Source organism: Sarcophilus harrisii, chromosome 4 (genome assembly GCF_902635505.1).
Source record: "Sarcophilus harrisii chromosome 4, mSarHar1.11, whole genome shotgun sequence".
NCBI classification, from domain to species: Eukaryota; Metazoa; Chordata; class Mammalia; order Dasyuromorphia; family Dasyuridae; genus Sarcophilus; species Sarcophilus harrisii.
In genome coordinates, this window is record NC_045429.1 from 14999603 (window position 1) to 15024134 (window position 24532).

Sequence of the window (24532 nt, forward strand, 5' to 3'; positions counted from 1 at the left end):
GCACAGGGAGATTTAGAGAATGGCAGTGACTCATCATACACAGTCACAGCACCACAGATCTTGAGTTGGAAAGGGAAGCTCATAGTCCCTCTGGTACAATCCTTTCATTTCACAAATGAAGAAGTTAAATGATTTGTCAAAGATAACATAGAGCTTTATCATTGTGAAAATACTCTCAATTTGTCCAGGATCCTGTTCTTCAAATAAGCATTTTAATAAGGATAGTATAAATAGAACTGGAAGCCAAAGAGTAATTACAAGAAAACAAAAAATAAGGAGATACCTTAAGTTGAAGAAAGAAAGGATCTTAAGTTGGGACTAAATGTTAGAGATATTATACTAGGGCTTAAACTAAAAATATTATCTTAGAGGCTGACTTAAAAAAAAATCATTGAGTTGCTTTGGATTTTCAATATCATTAAGAATAGATGAAGAAGGAATCAATACAATACTATTTTGAAAGGAAATCAAAACTCACTTTTTTAAAAGGGCTTTTAAAATTATAATAATTTAAACTGAAAACTTATTTTAAACAAGAAAGAAAAGAAAAATATAGAAATTACTTCCCAAAAACTTCCCTTTCCTCCCCACCCCTAGAATGCACGGTATATGTGAGAAAAGAGAAGGAAAGGGGACACAATAAGTATCAGAACTCATATAAATGAGCTTGTAAAAAATTAAAGAACTACAAATCTTAAATAGGCTAAATCCTAACACTAAAAGAGATCTACAGGTCCCTTTGGGCCCTTAGAAATCAAAGCTAAAAGACCTTTTCCTTATGAAGCTCTTCAACAGCAACATAATTATCAGCTATTACCAAGCATTGATTGCATTTGACTACTGGAACAGGTTCATAGACATCAGGGTAAGAACTTCTGTTCTAATCTAATTATCCCCCTATTTTATGGATATGAAAACTGAGGCCCAGGGAGTCAAAATGACTTGCTAAATAAACTGAGGTCACATAGAAACAGAGCGCTTCCTGTCAGACCAGCACTTGTGGATGTCACATTTAACAATGGAAAGAGCGCTGCCTTTGACTCCCATTCCACCAATCTGAACTAGACAAGTCACTTTGCTCTTAAGCCTCAGTTTCTTCATTTGAGAAGTGGCAATAAATGACTTCCAAATTGCTCTCCAGCTCTACTAATCCCACATCTGTCATCACTTCAGGAGGCCAGCAAGGGTACTAAAGTCAAGCCTAATCAATAAGTACCTACTCTGTGCCAGGTACTGTGTGAAAGTGATTTCTGAGTTTGCCAAAGATAGGCCAGACTTGCCAGCACATATAATTTCTCCCTTTTCTTTCCTCCTTGATCTTTATCTTATATCCCCTCTCCCTTCACCTTTATTCTTCTTTTCCGAAACCTAGAGTCTACCAGTATGACTCATGAGGATAGCTGATCTACTCCAGTAGTACAGAGAAAAAAGGGATGCTATAGAGCAAATGTAGCTTAAAAGACTGAAGACGGAAGCATATACTCACAGAGCTCTGGTTACAAGTAGGCACAGATGGTAGTGCTACAACGGGCAAGGTTGTTGGAGTTGGAGGAGTCACTGAAATTTCCCCGATGGGGTCTCTTGCCACTACCATCCTCACAAAATTCCCACAGTTCCTCAGCACTTGAGCAACTTGCTCACTGCTCATCCCTTGCACGTTTGTGTTGCCAATCTTCAAAATATAGTCTCCTGTCTGAAGCTTTCCATTCTTCAAGATAAAAAAAAAAAAATGAATGCATGAATTAAAAAAAAAAAAAAAAAACATTTCTTAAGTATTTACTATGTTCTAGACACTCTGCAAAGTTCTGGGAATATGAATGGAAGAAAGCAAGACATTAACCCATAGGGAAACATGATCCTTCCCTCTTGGATTTCTTTATCTATACAGGTGTTGAATCCCTCGTCCCAATAGAATGGAAGCTCCTAGAGGCCAGGGATAGTTCATATATCATTGGATTAGAGGATCATAAGATCCTCCGACTTGGAAATTCTATGTTCCATGACTTGACAATTTGTACGTGGACACACAAGCAGGATTTGAACCTAGACCCTCTTTCAAATGGATGATGCTGCTTCCCATTTGATGAACCTGGCTGCATTCTGCCTTGATATTTTCTAGCTTATCAAATCAGGGTACCTAGAATTAAGGACCAGAAGAGATGTAACAGCACAGGATCTAGAGAAAAGCTCTTTCATTCTAAGACATTACACTTCTCCACACAACCCAAATTCTCACAATTTTGGGAGGAGCCATCATATCACCTTTCTCACTCACCTTAAGCCTGAAATCCATTGAAATTTCCAAATACTTTTCAGAAAAAAACAACTGACCTTCTTCCAAAATGCACTTGAGAAGACTTTTTTTTTTAATACTCCAATGAAACACTTTTTTTCCTATTAGATTTTGTTTCATTAGTCTCAGTTCAATGCTTTATCCTGTCAAGATCTCTGAGAATCCTGGTTCTGACATCCAGTACGTTAACTCTCCCTTTCAGTTACTGTCACCTGCAAATTTGCCAAACATACTGCCCATTCACCTTTGTAAGTTACTCATAAAAAGTGCATACAGGACCAAACGGATTTCTGGGGTGCACCACTGGAAACCACATGTTACACTGAGCCTTAATGATTTCTCTTTGACGTCAGTCATTCAACCAGTTCTGAACCTATCAAATTGTATTAACCATCTGGTTTCCATCTCCCCCATCTTCTTTGCAAAAATATTAGAAAGTGGTCACTTAATAATATTTATGAAGATATATTTTTTCAATAAACATTTACTAAAATATATACATATTTAAATAAATATTTATTGATATATGTATCATGATAAATATTTACCAAGATATATATTTCACTAAATATTTATTAAGATATATGTATATATATTGCAATAAATATTTCTTAAAAATATACTTTCAATAAATATTTACTGATTGTATATACTTCAATAAATATTTACTAAGATATATATCTAAATATTTACATATATATTCTAATATTTACCAAGATATATAATTTCACTAAATATTTACTAAGACATATGTGTATATATATTATAATATTTATTAAGATATATATTTCAATAAATATTTACTGGTTATATATACTTCAATAAATATTTACTAAGATATATATTTAAATATTTACTAAAATATATAGTTCAATAAGTATTTATTGATTATATACATTTAAATAAATATATACTAAGATATATATATACACACATTTCAATAAACATTTACTAAGATATATATGTACACATATATGTGTGTGTGTGTATATAGTTTTCAATAAATATTTACTAAGATATATTTTACCAAAAGCTAAGTTAATGACATCACATGTAAATTACAGCTCTCTTGGTAAACTGACTTGAATCATCTAAGATCAAGAGACAGTGTAGTACAGTGGATAAAAGTCTATCCCAGCATCAGAAAGATGGTGATTCCAGTTGAGAACCTGGCTGCATGATATGGGAATCATCTAACTTGCAGGGGCTTCAGCTTACTCTCTAAAACCATGAACATTGGCTGGGCTCCCAAACTGCATCAGCATAGCTTCTTTTCTTAGGGTCTAGAACAATTAATAAATGCTTATTGACTTGACCTAACTTGGGGAGTTCCTTTCATGTAGTCAAAGATTTAGATAAAGATACCTAAATAAATATAACTTGAAAGTTTAAAAGAACAGAATCACTGAGTCATCTAGTCCAATCCCTAACCCTTAAACAACAACCTTCTACAATAAAAATCCCCTTTATAAAATCCTCAACTACCAACCATCCACTTAAAGCCCTTCGAGGAGGGTGACTCAACACCCCTGGCCTTTCCTTTGACTTCAGGTCAGCTCTCTCAGAAAGTTGTTCCTGTCCCAACGCAAATCTGCCTCTGTCATTCTCGCCAACCCACACGGTGTTCTTAGTTCACCGAATCACTGATGGATGGATCACTCATCAGGAGAGATGACTAGAGCTCAGATCGGGAACTTCAAAGGAAAAATTCTCCCCACAGGGTACCTGAGATAATGCCCAGAAAGTGCTTTGCATCAGAAAGCATTCTATGAATATAAGCTGTTATTACTGTGATTATCCCCTTATTCTTCCAACAAATAATATTAGTCCAACCCACTAGCATTTTTCAAGAGAAGAAATGTGATCCATTAGTGAATTTAACAGACTCCTTCCCCCTGAATAAGCCTCTACTAACAGGTTAATGCCTTAAGACCTGACCATGACTGAATGGAAAATCCTAATTATTAGAGTACCACTTGGGAGCATTTTCCCTACAATTTCTTTCTACCTGAGTAGCGTTCCCAAAGAATTGCTAAGCAATTCTTTAAAAATGCAAAATGAAAGGCCTCAAGTGGAAGGTAAGAACCATTTTCTGCTCTTCTGGCACACAGCACAAAATAAAGTAAAGTTGGTACACAAAACTGAAGCATTCATTTTGCAACTGAGAAAAACTGCTGGGCTGTCAGTAGGTTCAGGCAACTCCCTGCCACTGCCTCCAAATGCAGTCCAAGTGCAGCCTGAACAGCCCTCAAAATGTCAAGAGTCAATGAGCATTTAGTAAGTACCTACTATGTGCCAGACATTGTGTTAAGCTACCAAGCATGCAAAGAAAAGTAAAAAAAGGAGAGAGAACCAGGCCTCCAGGAGCTCACAGCTTACTGGGGGAGATAACATGACCCTTCATCTCCTTCATCATCATCATTCTCATAAGTGTCAAATTCACCTTCCTTTAAATTTTTTTTTTTATGTTGCATTGTATATTTATTTATTTTGTTAAACATTTCCCAATTACATAGCATTTTGATCTGGTTCTATTGGCTTTGGATCAGAAGTTTGAGCTCTCTGACATCATATAATCCCTCACCCCCATTTTACTAACTTCAGAGCTAGCTCAGCCCTGGCTTTCCTAGCTTCTTAATCATTTCTCTGTGTCCTCACCATCTTTCTGATCCATAAATGTAGGTGTTTTCTCTATATTCTTTCTTCTGATCTCTCAGACCAACTCCCATACCTTTAACCACCACTTCTCTGCAGATGGATCCTATATCTCTATCTATAGGCCTGACCTCTTTTCTGAGTTTCTGATTCTTTCTCCATTTGCCTTTAAGACATATTCTCTTGTCCCATAAACCTGCTCTCACTACTCCTGACTTCTTCCTAACTTCTTTATTTCTATGCCCCCCCCAAGCACCTATCAATCAATTCCTATTTCAAATTCACATTTCTCAAGCCCAAATCTGATTATATCACCCAATCCCCTTTCTCAAGAAGCTTCAGTGGTTTCCTACTTCCTCTAAAATAAAAGTCAAATTAATCTGTTATGTAAAGAGCAAGCTGGCTCCAATCTATATTAAAAATTATATTCTACTGGATAAAAATTAGTTTGTACACAAATTAGTCGATGCAAAGAATATTCAATGTTGTGATTTTGGTGAAGGCAAGCACTACCAACCAGGAGATAAAGAAAGGTCCCTTTGGCTGAAAAAGGCCAAAGATTTCACCCAATGGAAGCTGGAGAGCATTCAAGGCAGGAGAGATAGGCCCTCTTTGGAGGGTGGGATGTTATCTGTAGAGACTAGTCAGTAAGTGATCTTTGCCCAAGGTTACAGAGATAGTGAGTTAGGATTCAAATCTAGGCCTAGGCTTGTACTGGACCTCTCCCCCAAGCAGTTAGGACCTTCTGGCAGTCTGGTACAGAATCAGATTTTTAAAGAATTGCTCTTTTTTTAGTTAGAGATAGAGGAAAGTAAAGAGGCACCTGGTTCACCAATGACATCGGCAGACCATCCCATCCTCATTGTTATCCTCTACAGATAAAATTCCACCTCCTAAGGAGGCTGCCCCTCCTGCATGGAATGCTCTTCCACTTTGTGAAATTTCTACCCCCTTCAACGCTCAGCAAAAGGGCGTTGGCCAATGTGGAGCCTTTTCTAATCCCCCTAGTAGATGAGTTTTTCCTTGCCAAAATAACACCCCGATATGTATTCTTTTTTATTTCCCTAGCAGAATATCCTTTTCGTGAAGGCAAGGACCATTTAATTTTGGCTTTGAACCCTGATGTCTGACACAAAGTAGGCAGTTACTAAATGTCTGTAGAATTGGACTGAACCGCTTTGTAGCGGGAAGTAACTTAATAGTTTTGGATTGAACTGACTGCTTGCCTTTCTCTTTTAAAATGCACTCTATATATTTATTTTTCCCAATTTTACTTCACCTCTTGCTTAATTTAAACTGTGGCAGTTAATTTGCATCTGTCACTGGAAGCCAAACATTTTGTTCATTACAGAAAAGCAGGTGTTCTCAAGAATCAGTCAAAGGCAAAAACAGTTATTAGTCAGATTGATAGATAGGGCAGGCTCTGAAATGACAGGCAACTTTCTTCATTCCTGCATCTCAAATTGCTGGCTTTTATTTGAATTTTGCAGGAGGCCTTCTCCTTCCATAATCTGTAGAGTAGGCAAGCAAATTAAAAGAAAGAGAGCTGAATTTGCACCTGAACAGGTAATTCGACATCAAGAAGAGCTGTCAAAGAGCAGGAGCAAAATATAAACCCAAAAGCAAAGGATGTCAAGTATCAACAGTGGGGCCCCACAACTATTTTCTCTTTTAAGAAACAGGATAATGCTGAAGCAAAGTTTTATTATGGTGAAGGAAGGAGGTGAGCCTGAGTTCTTGATGGTTACATAGTCCAAATGACAAGTGTGCTTGCTCTTTCCCAGGCCTGGTGATTGATGGCTGGTTGTGCACCTGTTATCTCAAAACCAGCCTGATAAGTTTGGAGAGGTTCAACACTAGGTTGACTGAAGAAGGGAAAATTTTTAGCCCCACCAATTTTTTCTATATCATAAAAAAACTATGAATTGAATCAGCAAAGGAAATACCCAAACCCTGGTGGATCTATGATCCCATTTTCATGGTGTCCACCTCCAACACTACAGATCATCCACCACTGACCAGCCTGGACATCTCCCTAAATCAACACAGGGAGTCTATTCAACATGACTTTCTTCACACTCTCTCGACATTTCAAGGGCCTATAAAATAAACAAGCTATCCACTGTAGACCCTTCACTCTTGCCAGTGACACTGAACTTATGCATCAGGGAGTCACGGGAAGACTGGTTTTACTTAGGGCAAGTTAGCCCCATCCCATAGTCCTTCTGGAATAGACACCGGCCCCCTTCGCTGGAAGGGTCCCATCAGAGAGGGGCAGAACAATTTTTAAAAGAATAAACTTGTTAAAGTGAAACAGAACCAAAAGATATTTATACCAATATATTTATAGCATCAAAGAACTGGAAACAAAGTAAATGCCCATGACTGGGGAATGAACTAAGCTGATGGGGAATGGGAAATGGCTAAACAAGTTGCAGCAAATGAATACAATGGAAAATTACTGAGCTATAAGAAACACTGATTATGATGGATACAGAAGTATCCAACATATGAACTGATACAAGTTCAGCAAGCAGAGCCAAAAAAACATATACACAATGATTACAAGAATGCAAATGGCATAAACATCAATAAAATAATTGAGGACAAATGTTGGAAAGCTATAATGCTCGTTTGGCCCCAGAGAAAAGAAATGTTAAGGCAGCTTCCCCCAACGGTATAGGGGTGAGGGAATAATGAGTGTGAAAAACTGTATACGATGGCCAACTTGCAATCTGGATCATTATAATTTCTTCCCCTTCCTTTTTTTTTAATCCCTTATTATTACCAACGGCTTTCTGTGATGGGGGAGAGGAGAGATACATCAAGAAATGTTGGTACGGTAAAAGCAAAAGAGAGCAATTCTAATTTTTTTTAAAGGATCTAGAATCAAATGGAACAAAAAGGGCATTTTTTGCCACCACCCCAAACCTTACGCTTCAGTAGAAAAGATGAACATGATATGATTTAAGGGACATGGGTAAGGACAAAGTATTTCACTTACAACTGCACCCAACAAAAGATTTATTTGGGTGAGCGGTTGTCCATAGAGAGTTAATAGGAGGGAGGAGGGAAGACTGGTTGTGAGGAATAACAGCAGGGAAAAGAGCAACCTTAGTGTAATGTAGTTTAACCAAATCAATTCGCCATCCTCTATCATGTCACTGAGATCAGACGCACTAATGAAATTGAGATATTGATGAGAGCAACAGTTCATGGTTGAACATGAGTTATTTATAGGAACGAGAAGCCCAGTTTTCAGTGAAGAGTCAAAGAGGAAAGACCAGAGGCCAGCCCCTTGGCTATGGAGGTAAGGGGCAACAAAAGTGACAAATGGTACAGAAGTAGCAATAGGGAGGCACCCAAGATAAACAACCTAAGGTAGGCCGGCTCCCAGAGATAATGTCAAGGAACAGTTCTTCCCTTGGCAAAGTGAAATCCAAGACAGTGGAGAGCCCCATGGCCCATGACTGCAAACTGGCAGGAAGGACCTTAAATGGAGAAACCTGCCCAAGGTAACCATGCACCTTCTCTGACTGTTCTACTGCAGGATAAGGCTATTGGAGGCTCTTAGAAGGGAAGACAAAAGATGCCTTTTTTGTTCTAATTGATTATAGATCCCCCTTTTTAAAAAAGGCTTTTTAGGCTTGGTTAATTAGAAACCCAGGTAGTCAGAGGGAGGTGGGAACAGGCAGAATAAAACATTTAATTATATTCCTAATAGTCCAGCAAAAATGTCTTCCATGCTGAAAAGGTTTTATCAGAGAACACCTATGTACTGTTCAGACCTCTAAGAAGAATGATTTTGCAGAAACGGACACTCTCTCCACATACCCACACTGTAACCTGTCAGGCCTTTTATTTTTCCAGCTATGGGTTGGTCCAAATGACCCATGGGTTTTCTCTCTACCCCCAAATCCTGCAATTCTGCAGCTGTGATTTGTATTTGTTTTTGCTGAAAGTCACCAAGTTTTATACAAACAATAATTTTTTTTGAACAATGACAAAAAAAAAAAAAAAAAAACCAACAGGCACACAGAACAGCCACATACCCGATGTGCTAAGCCTCCAGGAACAATCGTCTTCACAACAACGCCGCTCGATTTTCCACCGACAATTCCAAAACCTAAGCCGGAGCCATCGTTAATAAGTTCAACATCTTCAATATGACCCCAGCAAATCTATAATTGACAGCAAAAAACATCTGTTACAGTCAGCCACCATCAACATTTCTAGGGATTTTCTGTATGGAAAGGAACATCACCCACTCAACAAACCCGGCAATTATTAAAAATATTGAATACCTATTATATGCAAGCTATTAAAAAGGGATTAATAAGACAAGGTCCCTGCTCTCAAGGCAGTAACCATTTATTTGGTAGTAGATATAGAATGTGTACATTACTGAGAGACACAGACAAGCAGAGATGAAGAGACAAAGAAAACTAAGAGAGACACAGAAATAATGAAATGGAGACAGAGAAGGTTAGGTAAGTAAGAAACAGAAAGATGGTCAAGTTCTATTAATGGAAGACTGGCATTAGAATTTGGAAACTGGGCAGTACTTTAACAAGCAAAGATTGACCCAGAAGATGCTCTGGATGAAAAGCAAGCCAAGGAGGCAAGAGAATTAAGCCTGTGTTTGGATGGGACATAGGATATGTATATACAGAGGCAGTTGACTTCTCTAATCACTCAGAGGCTTGAATGTCTAAAGACTTTAGGCACTGGAGAGCCACAGATGATTTAGTGCTCAAGCAAACTGATGTGGTGGCAGCGGGTGCAAAGGGATTGGAGGCAGGTGGAGTAATATGGAGGTCATTTTTAAACTCCACATAAAAGAGACACATTTTGATATCTTGTTCTAACTTCCATTGGAATTATGCAACACATTCTAAAAACGCGTGACCTCCGTCCAAAAACACACACGTTTATTCTTATTGCTTAGTGGATGCTCTATTAGAGCAATTCAGAACATAAAGGTTATCAAGAAGAAAGAACCTATTTTCTTTAAAAAGCATATACTAAGACAAAACAATGACAAAAGTTTCCATTAAATAGAACAGATACTGGATGACTTTTATTCACCCCATTATATAGTTGAAGAAACTGAGTCTCAGAAATGACATGTCACAAGACACTGCTCTGATTTGAGGCAGCAAGGTATCAAGGGGAAAAAATTATACTGGGCCCATCCTCACCCCAGTCAACTGCTCACTATACAAGCCTAAGAAGTCACTTCCTTTGAGGAGGGAGGGGAAGAGAAAGGAAAAAGAGGCTCAGCTTCTTAAAATGAAGTGGTTGGACTAGCTGGCCCCTAACATTTCTTCTGGCTCTAAATAAAAATCCTTTACAAAGATATCATGACTAGGATTCTCTCCCAAAGTAACCAAAGAAAAAGGAAAAAGCCCTATATGTATAAATATTTATGCAGTTCTTTCTGTGGTGACAACTAGACATTAAGGGGGTGCCCATCAATTGAAGAATGGCAGAATAAATTATTCTGTAAGAGTATTACAGAATATAAGTGTGCTGTAAGGAATGATGAAAGAAGTAACAAAGAAACTTAGGAACATTGTTAAGAACTGATACACAGTGACTGTTACGAACTGATACAATGAAATAAGCTGAATCAGGAGAACAATTTATATACCAACAACATTGAAAAAAACAGCTAATTTGAGACTTAAAATCTCTGATTAGTACAATAATCAGCCAGGATTCCAGAGGGCCTGTGATGAAGCAAGATCCTACCTCCTGACAGAGAGAGGATGAGTTCAGAGTACAAAGTACATTTTTTATTTCTTGGACATGGTCAATTTTCTTTGACTATCCATTTTTTACATGAGTTTTTTTTTTTTTTTAAAGTGGGGGGGATGTGAGAGGAAAAGAAAATAGTTTAAAGAAAATTACATTTAATTAGGAGAAAAAAAGATCCTTTGCAAAGAAAATAAAAATAAATAATCCAAGGTCAAGGAAAAACTAATTCTTTGGCTACAAATGGCATCAAAGAAGAAAGAAACCTTTCCCTATCTTCTATTGGAATAATAACTAAACTCAGTCACAGAATTGGAGAGCTCCTCTAGTCTGACTCACATCTAGGAGAATCCTGGCTATGTCACTGATTAGTGGTCACCCACTTTTGGGGGAGAGTCATAGGCTAAGAGCACGAGCTGAGAAGAAGCAAATCTCTATAAGAGCAAGTCTACATCTGTCTCAACATACCAGAGTTCCTAGCTTGGCCCTCTGGGACCAAGCAGAATACTCCTGATCCCAGGTTCCATGGGACGGACTAATGACTCGTTTTCCTAATGTAGCTCAATTTGTCTTCTGAAGCTCAGCAAACACAAAACCTTCTGGGAAAGTGACAGCAAAAAGAAAAAGAAAAAAAAAGCTCCTTATGAACTACCCTGCCTCTGAAAATGCTAATTGCTTTTAATGAAGCCAGATCCCACTCATACACTAATGAGCTTTGAGTTGCTAGTTTACCTCTCTGGACCTCAGTTTTCTAATCTCTGAAATGACAGGATTATACTCATCCTTCCAGATCTAAATCTATGATCAGATGATTCTCTGAAGACAATCAAAATTTCCCTCCCTCCTCTCCATAGGCTCCAAATCAACTAACCATCTCTCTGCCCAAATCAGCCACAGTGCGATGCCAGAGGAACATCTGACCAGGAGGCTTCTCTCTGACGAACAAGGAGACTGCCTTTCCCTAAACACTTCGGGAGTCTCTTCCCCTACCTAATCAACCACCTGGGCACATTCTTCCTCTTCCTTTCTCCCCCGCTTCGGGAATCAGAAGCAAGACTAATATTCGGTGTCCCTGGATGGGGTGTGTCAATCTTCTCTACGTTCCACAATAAAGTGTGCAAGGAGGGTTGCAAATACTAAGCCACTTAAAAATGCTTTTTTATTCACTCATTTCATTCATTCATGTCAGGAAATAGCCTTCTTCCCATTTTCTGACTCACTTTCTCAGGAGGAGGAGGAGGAGGAGGAGTATCGCTCAGGTTAGTAGAACTCGGGCTTGGCCACTGTCGCGAACCCCTGGCGACGACCAGCCGCAGAGATCCTGTGCACTGCTGGAGCAGACTTATAGCCTGTTGATGGGTCATATTCCTGTCCAGAAGGGTGTAATTGATGGCCAGGATTTGGTCATTTTCCTTTAGTCGCTGATCCCTAGAAAGAGGGAAAAGACATTTTTCTTTCTGTTAAGCGGTTCCTTCACTTCCCAGAGGAAAATGCACAGAAACCCAATACATGCGGCCTCCCCATTGAGCAGGTTGCTCCAGAATTCTTTTGTTTATGACACTGTTTCAATTAAAGACTACAACTTAGCACTTCAGAATGTTTTTGCATCGAGCACACATTAACTAATTAACACAAGTTACACTGTGTGCATCCTGCAAATAGTTGGGATGTTGGATTTCTTTAATGATTTTAAAGGTAAACAAAAACAACTTAGGAGGTGTTCCCCGCACCCACCCAATCTGTTTCCTCCCCAGTGCCTCCAAATAATCCACCCCCAACCTGCTGAGATATGGCTTCAATGCTAGGCTGAAACTGCTCTAGTCAAAGGCAACTAACTTCAAGGCTAGGCTGGCCTCTTCCTGGCCTCCCATCCCATGACCTCTCCAACCTCTGGCATTGTTCTTCTGGAACAAATTCCTGCATATTATCCAACCTCTCCCTCCTTAATCTAATTCTCCCTTTTGGTGAGATCCCTCTTTTCTTCTCTTTTTTTTTTTTTTTCCCAATTTTATTTCTTAGAAAGCCCATCCACCCCCAGGATAATCACTTCTTAAAACCTGATCACCAACTTAAGGACAGCCAGGTGGTGCAATAGTTAGAGTGCTAAGCCTGGAGTCAGGAAAACTCCTTCTCTTCCTGAGTTCAAATCTGGCCTGACACTTCCTAGCTTGTGTGACTCCAGGAAAATTAAGTTACATCACCCTGTCTACCTCAATTTCCTCATCTGTAAAATGAGCTAGAAAAGGAAATGGCAAACCTCTGCAGTATCTCTGCCAAGAAAACCCTAAATGGGGTCATGGAGAGTTGGCCATGAGGGAACAACTACAAGATGATAAATGGCGATCCGGCTTCAGCCTAAAGACTTTAAATGAGGTAGAAATCACTCTGACCCCAAAGCTCAAACTCTCAGGAAGCTTTTCACTGCCTCTGAACAACTTCCTTCCCCTCGTGCCCTGGATCCTGCCATATGGGCCAAGCAGGACTTATACACAGAATTCCGCTCCTCAGACAGAGCCTAGGGGTGGAAGGGCCCTCCGGAGCCATCCAATCAATCTCCCTCATTTCACAGATCAGAATCACTGAGGTCCACAGAAGTCCAAAGGACTTGAAGAGATATGGTGGGGAAAATTAAGGATCAGCAAAGGATTGTTTCTTTTAAAAAAGGATCACTGTGGAGGAAACAAACCAAGCCAGACATAAGAACCCCTACCTGTCTGCTATACTTCCCGGCTGGACTTCCTTCACGAAGAGATCAACGCCGGCTGCGTTTGGCTTTCTTACGGTCACCACGCTGAATCCCAGGCCTCCAGTGGATGGCTTTGCTATGTCTATATATTCAATCTGTCTGCCCTGATGGGGAGAGAAATAAAATCCACAGCTTGATGCTGAGCTAGCTCTGAAACTGCTGAGCACAGATGAGGCTGCTTTGGACAGTTCTGAGACTAAACCGACCAGCATTTTGATTTCTGGGAAAATTCTCGCTTTATGAATGTCACGAAAAATCAAATCCAGGGAATGTCAGTCCCTAGGATGTTCTGAAATCTCAGGGAGTTAGGGAAGCATTTTGACACTTCTTTCCCACGATGAGCTGAATCCCCAGAGGAAGAACAACTCTCAGAGGTCATATTGCTTCCCATTGTGTGTTTTCTGCAAACATCTTCAAAATGGTATGGATTTTCTCCCCCACTGGTTTCTTACAAAAAATTCTCTTTCATTAAATTTTCGGAGAAGCAGAGTCCAAGGCTCTAAATCCTCAACGGAGGTGCTTTTAGCCCAAAACAAGGAGGACCTTGGGGAGAAGGCATCCTGTTTTTAATCTAATGACAAGTTCATATCGCTCTCTATCGGGACAACCTGAAAAACTAGGAGAAAGAATCCCCCTTCACTTGGGCTTTATCTTAAAAGCCGCGGCTCCAGGCCTGATTGCCAAGGATTTTATTCACTCCATTAATAGCACACTAATTGAAAGAGTAGCATTTCTAATGCCAGGAGGCTAACAAAAGCAAGGCCCCAAAATTAACGTTGAACAATGAAGGAAATGGAATAAAGTGATAATGCTAAGTAAGGGATTCTGGTTTAAGTGGCGCTTTTAAAATTAATGAATTTGCTATCTGATTTGGCCTTCTCTTTTCAAATCAGTCTCCAATTGTAAGCTGAAGCTCACGGGCAAAGGCAAGTTTCATCAATGACTTCAGGTGAGGGACAAATCTGGTCCCAAATGTCAAAGATCAATTACAGAATATATATGAGTTCGAAGAGAAATTAGACAAAGATGAGACTTGAAACATTTCTCATCCTTGAATATAGTTTTTAAGAGGGCATCAAATCCATTCCTGCCAATCCTGTTGTATTTAATAGGATCCGAAGAGGAAAGGCAGAAGGGAGGGAGGAATCAAATCACTTCTCAGGGAGATTACAGAGAGCCTTCCCCCTCCAAGGAACCAGCCCAATTCTCCTCTGTGCTGACAAGCTGTAGGAGAATCAGGTCAGGGCAAGACTGGGCCATGTTCGCCTCCAATTCCGTTTGGAGAAAGGTTTTCATTGCTATCCCCCTAACATTCACAATAACAACTAAAGCAAAGACATGAAAACCTATGAGAATACATTTTAAATTAAAATTGCCAATCAATCCACGAATATTTATTAAGATCTTTTTCCTTGAAGGGTTGGCTCTTTGGAAGAGGAAAAGTGGAGAGATAAAAGGTGAAATGTAGTGGATAAATAAGCATTAATTAAGCACCTACTAGATGGCAGGATGGGCAGCCAGTGGTATAGTAGATAGGGCTCTAGAACTCATCTTCCTGATTTCAAATCTGGCACCAGACACTTACTAGCTTGATGACTCTGAGTAAGTCACTTCACTTTGTTTACCTCAGTTTCCTCATTGGTAAACTGAGCCAGAGAAGGAAATGGTAAATCCTCCAGAATCTCTGCCAAGAAAACTTCAACATGGGCATGAAGAGCTGGACCCAAGCGAACAAAACAACAACACATGCAGAGCGAGGAACTAAAGTCGATGGAGGGGTGGGTGGACTTGTGGTCAAATCAGGATAAGATGTTCCCCATGAAGAATTTCCTCTACCCAAGCCCATTTGCAAATATATACTGTTGTTTAGGCATTTTCATTCCATCTCAGATTCTTTTCCTTCTGCAGCTCCTTTTATAGAGAAACTGAGGCAAACAGTGAAGTGACTTGCCAGGGTCATACATCTAGCAAGTGTTTTAGAACAGATTGGAATTTTCTGAAGCGTATTATCCTCTGCACCACAAGTTATCCCTCTCAATGCAAAATGGGAATAATTTTAATCTATATACCTATTCGGTTATTAATAGGGCCTACGACTCAGGGTTTTTATTAAGGATCAAAGGTAATATTTGTTTCTTTTTAAAAAGGCATTTATTTAGTATGGTGCTTAGCATACAGAGGTGCTATATAGATGCTTATTTATTCCCTTATGACACGCCAAGTAAGGCCACAAACACAATACAAATCTCCTCCTTCAAGAAGCTTACATTCTATCAGAAGAAAACCTTGTTTCATATAATGCACAGTAATTTTGCAGAGGGAGGCCCTGAGAGCTAGGGCAGGGGCGTGTTGGAAAAGGCTTCATAGTGTTGAACTCAGCACAGAAGATGATTAGGGATTCTAAGTAGACAAGATACAAGAAGCTGACGCATTCTAGGCAAGGGACACCCAGTGCAATGTCACGGAGGTGGGAAATGAGCTGTTGGGGGAGGGAGGTGGAGAATCTGCATGGAACAAAATGTGACTTGACTTACCTGGGCCATCTGTTGGATAACAGAAGTAAATTCCTCATTTCCTGATCTTGGCGTCCAAGGAAACACTGCACCTGAGTTATTAAAGGTTGTGTGGGCATTCCCATTAGCAATTGAGCTGTCAGTAAACACAAGCAAGCCTTTCCTTGAAAAATCAAAGTTGGTCGAGCGATCTGAAGGAATATGGCTAAGCTGGGAGGGGGAAAGAGAAACAGAGAGAGAGAAAAAAACACAATATTTATATAGTGCTTCAGGGGCAGTGTGTGGTCTAACAGGTAGCAATCTGATCATAAAGACGTGTACCCAAGGTCCTTTACCCCCTATTTACTGTGTGGCCCTTGACCCCTCTGGTCTCTAGGCAACTCTGACTCTTAAGTTGCAGATATAAAACAGATATGGCCCAGTAGCCCTTGGACCCCATCTGGAAGTCAGAGAACAAGATAGTACATCCGTCAGATGCTAGCCCCCTTACAGATGGCATTCTTCCGGACTCACTTTCCTAGTAATGAACACTATGAGATCCAAGATGGGAATATAATCGGGAGGCCAATTTGGGGCCAACTTCCGAAAAACTGGCTCTGACTGGGCCGAAACACTGGGCCAGGACCCAGCCAACTTTTCAAGCAAAATGAGAAGACCAATTGCTGAGAAAGCTAAGATAGTGCTCAAGGCTCATCTTTCCAATTCTGTAATCCCAGGCTTGGGACTTTCCCAAATCCCAACATCTTATAATCAATCCACCCATCTCCCTAACACCAACTCAAGAGGGAAGCCCAGGGATTGGAACCTACCTGCCCTTTCAGCTGTTTGATGGACTGCTGAATTGTGAGGATCTGATTGAAGAGGGGGCTCTTCAGGGTCTCACTAAACAGGACGAGTCTCTCATGCTGGGAGGTATCCCCTCTCTCGTGTAATTTCATCTGCAGCCTCTCAAGGACCTGCAGGATCTGCAGCTTATCTGTGGTAGATAAAAACACTGATTAAATGCCAATGGTCTTCCATCCCTTCCTGAGAACTCATCACACTGTAAATAAGATAGAAATTGTATACGTACTAGCTGCCGGATTTTCGGGCATCTTGAACTGTTTTCTTCAACCAGAGAAATCTAAGGATTTAGAAAAAAAAAGCATTTAATATGCAATTATCCATACATGTATCTATTCAAAGACGGACAGAGAGAGAGAGAGAGAGAGAGAGAGAGAGAGAGAGAGAGAGAGGGAGAGAGGAGAAAAAGAGAAGAGAAAGACAGACAGACAGACAGACAGAATAGATATTGGTTCCATCACTCACTGCAGGTATGTGTGCAGTCTTGTGAATGATGTGGACAGAATCCAAAAGCTGAAGAATACCATTCTTATAACTTACCTTCCTCTTTCTCCTTAGCACCAGGCCTTCATTACCAACTACCTATAGTCCTTCTCTACTAGGAATGCCCCATAAACACCTCAAATGCAACAGATTCATAATAAAAATATTTATTCCCTATGAACCAGTCACCCTTCTGAAGACCCCTATGTTTGTCCAGGGTACCACAATCCTGCCACTAATGCTGACCATCTGGGTGACCTGAGTCACTCTCCCTTGCCCTCTCTCAACCTCAGTTTCCTCACATGTGAAATGAAAGAGAGGGTTGGACCAAGTAATTATTGATAAAAAATTCTATCAATCTTCTAGTAACAATCAAAACAACAATCAAAATCCTTCTGTATCACCCCCACATCCAATCAAGTGACAAAACCCCTTCACAAGATCCTAATTCAGGCCCTCTTCACCCCACATCTGATAAATCACAATATGGCCAATGGGCCTCCATAATCCCAGTCTTTTCCTTTCTATTTTCAAAAAGCTGCCAACTGATAGTCCTAATTTCAAAAAAAGATCTATATCATTTCCCTAACTCAGTTGTCTTCAGTGGCTCCTTATTAGCCAAGATAAAATAGCTCAGATCTTCTACCTTCCTTCCATTCACACACTCATATTCACCCACATGCTCAGCTATATTCTGGCCACAGGACTGCACACTATTCCCTGAGCTCAGTATTTCCCATCTCTGCACATTTGATCCTCCCAAGGCAGTTCTCTCAGCTCTACCTCTCAATGTCTTGCATATTGCTTCAAAAGTTAAGTCAGTGGGGGTAGCTAAGTGGTGCAGTGGATAGAGCACCAGCCCTGAAGTCAGGAGGGCTCAAGTTCAAATCTGGCCTCAGACACTTAACAATTCCTGGCTCTGAAACCCTAGGCAAGTCACTTAACCCCAATTGCCTCAGGGGGGGAAAAAAGAGAAAGAGAAAAAGAGAGAGAGAGAGAGAGATCAGTAATCCCACACTCAAAGATGCCTTCTCTAAATTCTGCTTTTGGTCTCCTCCAATACCTTGGCTCTAGCTTCCCGTGTACTTGTTGTGTCCCCAAAGAACACCAAAGAACCTTGAAGATACTAACCATGCTGTGCTTGACTCTAAATCTAAATGACCTTGCCCAATATTTTGTACATAAGAATAAAAGATTTCCATGTTTTAATTCAGGTAAGACAGGCAGTAGCCTGTGACCAAAACTAAGCTCTCAGCCTAGTTTTTTTACTCCTTGTACTCTCAAAACAAAAACTAGCTCAAAACTCAACAATAATAGTAAATGATAATAATAATTGCTAACTTTTATATGGCACCAGAAATTGTGCTAAGTGCTTTTTTTCATCTCATGTATTATCTCATTTGATGCTCACAAGGATTCTGGGAGGAGGAGGATATTATTGTCTCCACTTTACAGATAAAAAAACCAAAGCAAACAAAGTGAAGGAACCCACCCAGCTAGTGAGTGTCTGAGGTTGTATTTGAAGCCAGGTGTTCCCAAGTCCAGCCTGCTGCTTTAACTACTGTATCACCTAGCTGCCCCAATTATCCCGGTTGCCAGGGTAACTAGGATAACCTAGGGTTTTATCAGAGTGTCCCATCATCTTTGTTTTCTATTAGGTTTTTTTAGCCTCATTGACTAAAGCTTTGGTGGAGCTCATAATCTTTAGAATAAGGTCAATGAGTAAACAATTAAAAGTCAGCTGGGGCTTTGTCCAAGCCAAATACAGAACCAAGAGTTCTCCTTCACTTCAACTGGATTCCTACCCAGAGCACTCTCAAGGGGACATTTAGGAAGTTCGGGCCCCACCACCACAGGCTTTAGAGCCAGAAGAGACCTTTGGGATCACCATTCCCCATCACCTAATTTTTAATCAATGAACAACTGAGGCCCAGAGAGATTATGTTACAGACCTGAAGCTGGGAGGGACTGTGAACGCAGAATGTTTTCTCCAGTTTCAGGCAGACTCCCCAACGCTGAGTGCCGGGACTAGGGGTTACTGAGAAAGGGAGGCGAGTTCTCTACAGTCCGACACTAGGGCAGCCCACGGCATAAAAGAGCAGCCGGGATGGGGCAGCTCCTCGCTCTCCCCGCTGCCCACATGCCAGCCCTTGTGGCCAGCACACCAGCTTGTCTCTGCAAGGTGAGCAGGGCACATTCCTCCCATGCCAGGGCACTGGGCCATCTCCAGGAACGAGGAACTTTCTCTATGGAGAGGAACAGAATGGTTCTGCCCCTTGGGTCAACAAACTAGTACACGCCTGGAGCACTCAAGATAGCTCTGATCACCAAGCCAAGAGTGATTCTACTCTAATGAGAAATGGGAAGGACCAGCCTCCTTTTTAGATGATTATCCTTTCCCTCCTTCTTAACCTCAGCTTGAGGCAGCTAGGGGACTCATGGACAGAGTGCTCAGGCCTGAAGGCAGGAAGCCTACTCTCCCCAAGCTCAAATCTGACCTCAGGCATCTACTAGCTGTATGACCCTGAGCAAGTCACTTCCCTTTGCCTCGGTTTCCTCATCTGTCAAATAAGCTAGAAAAGGAAACAGCAAAACATTGCAGTATCTTTGCCAAGAAAACTGCAGATGAGGTCACAAAGAATTGAATATGATCAAAAACAACTGGACAACGATCTCATCTTCCTATCCACACATTTGGGAGGTCTATTCTACCCTTGCTGTCAATCATAACTAAAAGGAAGCAGTAAGATGGGCTTGAAGTTTTGAATTCAAATTTTGATTCAGACACTTCTTAGCTCTTTTTCTCTGGGTACATCATTTAACAAATAACAGCACCAGTCATTTTGGTCACGTCCAAGTCTTCATAATCCCATTTGAAGTCTTCTTAGCAAAGATAATAGAATGGTTTGCCATGACCTTCTCTAACTCATTTTACAAAGGAGGAAACTGAGGTAGATTAGGGGAAGTGCCTTGCCGAGGGTCACATAGCTAATAAGTTTCTCAGGCCTCAATTGAATGAAAAAGGATTTTTACTGACTCCAGGCCAGACATTCTATCCACTACATTCTCCAGCTGTTCTTATTAGTTAATACAACTTCATTTGCTGTTCAGACAACATTGTAAAGTGCGTACTATTATTATATCCATTTTTCAGATGAGAAACCTAAGACTTAAAGAATTTAAGTGACTTGCCCAAGATTCCATAGCTAAGTGTCTGAAAAAGCCTTCACTCAGTCTCAGTTTCCTCACCTGTAAAATGGGAAGAATAATAACAACTAGCTCACAGATCGATCGAGATAACACATAAGCTGCAATGCCCAAGTATTAGACAAACATGAGCTCTCCTTAGCAGGCTAGCATTTGTGTGTCAATTTTGATTTACAGAATTCTAGAATTAGGGGGCAGCCATGAGATGATTTAATCCAGTCCAGGAGCCCCCTCTCCGATATGTGACTGTTCAGTCTTTTCCAGAAAACCTCCAGGAAGTGGGAATTCTCCACCTCGGAAGGAAGCCCATTCCGCTCCTTTTCTACCCTTTGTATCCCCAAAGCTTAGAAGAGTGCCTGGCTTCTAAAAGGCCACCTAATAAATGCTCATGGGTTGGCTACCAGAAGGTCTCTAAGGCCTTAGCAATATGGTTACCAAGGGCCGAGAGGTCACTGGCTTCAGGAAGATGGAAATTGTCCAATTAAAGGAGGCAAAAATCTGGGCTGCTCGGTAGAACACAAAAGGCGACTTCACTAATGACATCTTAAGAAAGGTGGTTTCCTGAAAGAACATGAGAAAGACAGAGTTCCAAATCTGTAAGTATCAAAATTTGGAGCAGAGATAATCCCAGAAAAAATCAGGAACCTCCGAGTGTTTGGAACCTAGAAGGATGGTTCCAGTCGTAAAGAGACAGCCAGGAACCTTCTGCCTCTTCTGAATGGAATGATTTCTATAGCTTGCCCTGGAACCCTATTTATACCCTTTGAGGCTCCAGGAAATGCCCAATATGGTTGCTCCTGGCAGAAATCAACAGACTTTGGAACTTCCTGCCTCAATTGATTTTGGGGAGTCACTGGGTTTCTGGGGCTCTAGAACTGGGAACTGGAGTTAGTTACAATTAGGGTCAGACATGATATACTTCGTTTTTACAAGACATGAAGATAGAGTTAAAAGACCAGAAAATTTCAGCAAAATGTCTTTCACTAGGACAGCTAGGTGGTGTAAGGGGCAGAGAACCAAGCATGAAGTCAAGGAGACTAGAATTCAAATCAAGCCTCACTTAATCAAATCAAGTCACTTAACCCTGCCTGCCTCAGTTTCCTCATCTGTAAAATGAGCTAGAGAAGGAAATAAATAGCAAACCACTCCAGGATCTTTGCCAAGAAACCCACAAAGACTTGGACATGTTGAAACAACTGAACAAAATCTTGCAATTATATGCTGTGGAACTCCATGAAGAGATGTCTCTAGTGGAATGCCACAAGACTCACTCTGTTCTTGGCCCAGTATTCTGCAACATTGTGACCAATTCATTAAACATTTAGTAGGCACTTACTGTGTTTACGGTGTCCTGTAAGGCCCTAATAATTCAAAGATGAGAAATGACAGCTTCTACCTCTAAGGAGTTCAGTAGTATTCAAAAAGGTAGCACACAGCATTGGACAAAATCTCTGGATATTGGAGTATGAACAACCTGAGCTCAAATCCCCCTTCTGACAATCCCTGTGCCTCAGTTCCCTCATCTGTAAAACTGAGCTTGCTGGCCTTTCAGTTCCTATCCAACTCTAAATCAATGATTCTGTGATTCTAAGTAGGTGTAATGTAGTAGAATGATTCAAAGAAGTCATTTTTAGGAGGTAAAACTCTTGTGAGTATAACAAGGAGACTATACCAATGCTCTAAGGTCCTCTTTGCCTCTAAATCAGTGGTCCTAACACCTTGAATTAGACCGTGGACATGAAGTGTTTGGGGAGTCTTCAACACTACATAAAAGACCAAATATGGAAGGGGACCAAGGAAGGCTTCTTGAAGGAGGTGGCCTCTGAAGTGGGCCTTCAAGGAAGAGAAAACTTCTGAATAAATAGGCAGAGAAGAGAAAACGTTCCAGGAAAAGAGAAAGGTATAAACAAATCCCAAGGACGTGACCTGAGGGAGCAAATTTCCCAGGCTTCCCTCTGAGACTCTTCACTTTACCCAGTTTACATATTGTATACACAAAGTATATGGCGCCACTATTCAGCAGTGAGCTCCTTGAAAACAGGGGTGGGCTTTTTGCCTTGCTTTGTGTGTGCTTTGTCTGTTTCTGGTCACAATCAATGTTTCTAGATCAACTGACTAAAGGCTTTGGGAATCAGGTTTGTTTTGGTTTTTTGAAGACAATAGGGTTAAGTGATATGCCCAGGGTCACACTGCTTGTAAGTGTCTAGAAACAGGGTTGGAACTCACCTGAGCAGATAAGACCAGACTTATTTATCTCTCAGTACCCTCAGGCAACCCGTATAAGACTGGAGTCCATCATAGGTAAAGTAAATAAGGGGGAAAGGAATAAGCAAATGCTTTATGTCAGGCATCCAGTCACTATATAAATATTTTATCATTTGATCCTGGGTGGAGGTGTTGCTATTATCCTAATTTTAGGTTGGGTTGGGTTAATGCCCCTCATTCTCAAAGATGACCAAAATGACATTACTATGTTATAGTCGAGTTTATCAGACTCCGATGCACAAGGGTGGTATGGCAAGTAAATGTCTGAGGCTTTGATTTGAATTCAGGTTTTCCTGAGCCCAAGCTTAGTGTTCAATCCTCAGAATTAAATTAGAATCAGATTATGAAACTGCCCAGGTTAACAAAGGAGGAAATAGATACTAAAATAATCCTATCTTAAAAATAAGAAATGGAACAAACCATCATTGAGCTCCAAATAAAAAGTTTCCAGGATCAGATGGATTCACAAGTGAATATACAAATTTAAGGAACAATTAATCTCTAGAATCAGGTGATATTTATAACAAGAGTGAAGAACCAGTTCAATGTCAGGAAAATTATCAGAATAATGGACCACATCGATAACAAAACAAAAATCATATTGTATCAATATATATAGAAAAAGAAATATAATGTCCTTTCTAATTAAAAATACTAGAAAGAATAGAAATCAATAGAATTGTTCTAAAATAAGCCATATGTATCTAAAATCAAGCACAAATAATTTGTGCAATTGGGAAGCCTTCCCAATAACATCAGGAGTGAAGCAAGGATGTCCAATATTACCACTATTATTCAAATTTGCATCAGAAATGCTAGCTAGCAATAAAACAAGAAAAAGAAATTGAAGACATAAAAAATAGGCAATGAGGAAACAAAATGTCACACTCTGCAGGTTTATGTAGAGAGCCAACTTAAAAAAACTATCAGAAACCATTAACTTCAGCAAAGTTGCAGGATACAACATAAATCTACATAAATCGTGAGTATTTCCACATACTTCCAACAAACCCAGCAGAAAGATATAAAAATAATCACAGATAATATAAAATATGTGAGAATCTAACTGCCAAGACAAACTCAGAGATTATATGAACACAATCACAAAATACTTTTCACACAAATAAAGGCTGATCTAAGCAAGTGGAGAAATGTTAATTGCTCCTGGATAGGCTGAACCAACATAATAAAAATGACAATTCTAGCTAAGTTAATTTACTTAATGAGTATCACACCAATCAAGCTACCAAGATCTAGGAAAAATACTAACAAAATTCATCTGGAAAAACAAAAAGTAAAAAAGATCAAGAGAATATATTTTTTTTAAATGTTAGGGAAGGCGCTCTAGTAGTTCCAGATTTCAAATTATTCTCCAAAGCAGCAACCACCAAAATAAACTGATACTGGCTAAAAAACAAAGTGGTAGATCAGTGGAATAGATTAAGTACATAACATACAATAGCAATGTAGTATTTTGATAAACTTATCTAACCTATCTAAGCTCTTGAGGTAAGAATTCAACATTTGGTCAAAATTGCCAGAAAATGGAAAACAGTATAGTAGATACTAAGCAGAGATCAACATTTCATACCGCATAGCAAGATAATGTCAAAATGAGTAAATGGTTTAGACATAAAGGGTGATAACAGAAATAACTTGGGGAAGAATAGAAAAAGGTACCTGTCAGATCTATGGGAAAGATAAGAATTTATGACCAAACAAGAGACACAGAAGATTGTGGGAAATAAAATGTATAATTTTGATAACATG

At 40.0% G+C, this 24532-nt stretch overlaps 1 protein-coding gene across 4 annotated transcripts in view; it reads right to left on the reverse strand.

Annotated features, from left to right (window-relative positions):
• PATJ (PATJ crumbs cell polarity complex component) overlaps positions 1 to 24532 on the reverse strand; it is a 329924-nt gene that overhangs the window by 300002 nt on the left and 5390 nt on the right. For all 4 annotated transcript variants that reach the window (XM_031969002.1, XM_031969001.1, XM_031969004.1 and 1 more), the window contains exons 2-8: positions 17037 to 17087; positions 16774 to 16940; positions 15986 to 16174; positions 13416 to 13555; positions 11926 to 12133; positions 9001 to 9129; positions 1487 to 1708 (exon numbers count right to left, since the gene is read on the reverse strand). In XM_031969002.1, the coding sequence (XP_031824862.1) occupies positions 1487 to 1708; positions 9001 to 9129; positions 11926 to 12133; positions 13416 to 13555; positions 15986 to 16174; positions 16774 to 16940; positions 17037 to 17058 (1077 nt within the window). In that variant the 5' untranslated portion in view covers positions 17059 to 17087. The remainder of the gene's footprint in view (positions 1 to 1486; positions 1709 to 9000; positions 9130 to 11925; positions 12134 to 13415; positions 13556 to 15985; positions 16175 to 16773; positions 16941 to 17036; positions 17088 to 24532) is intronic.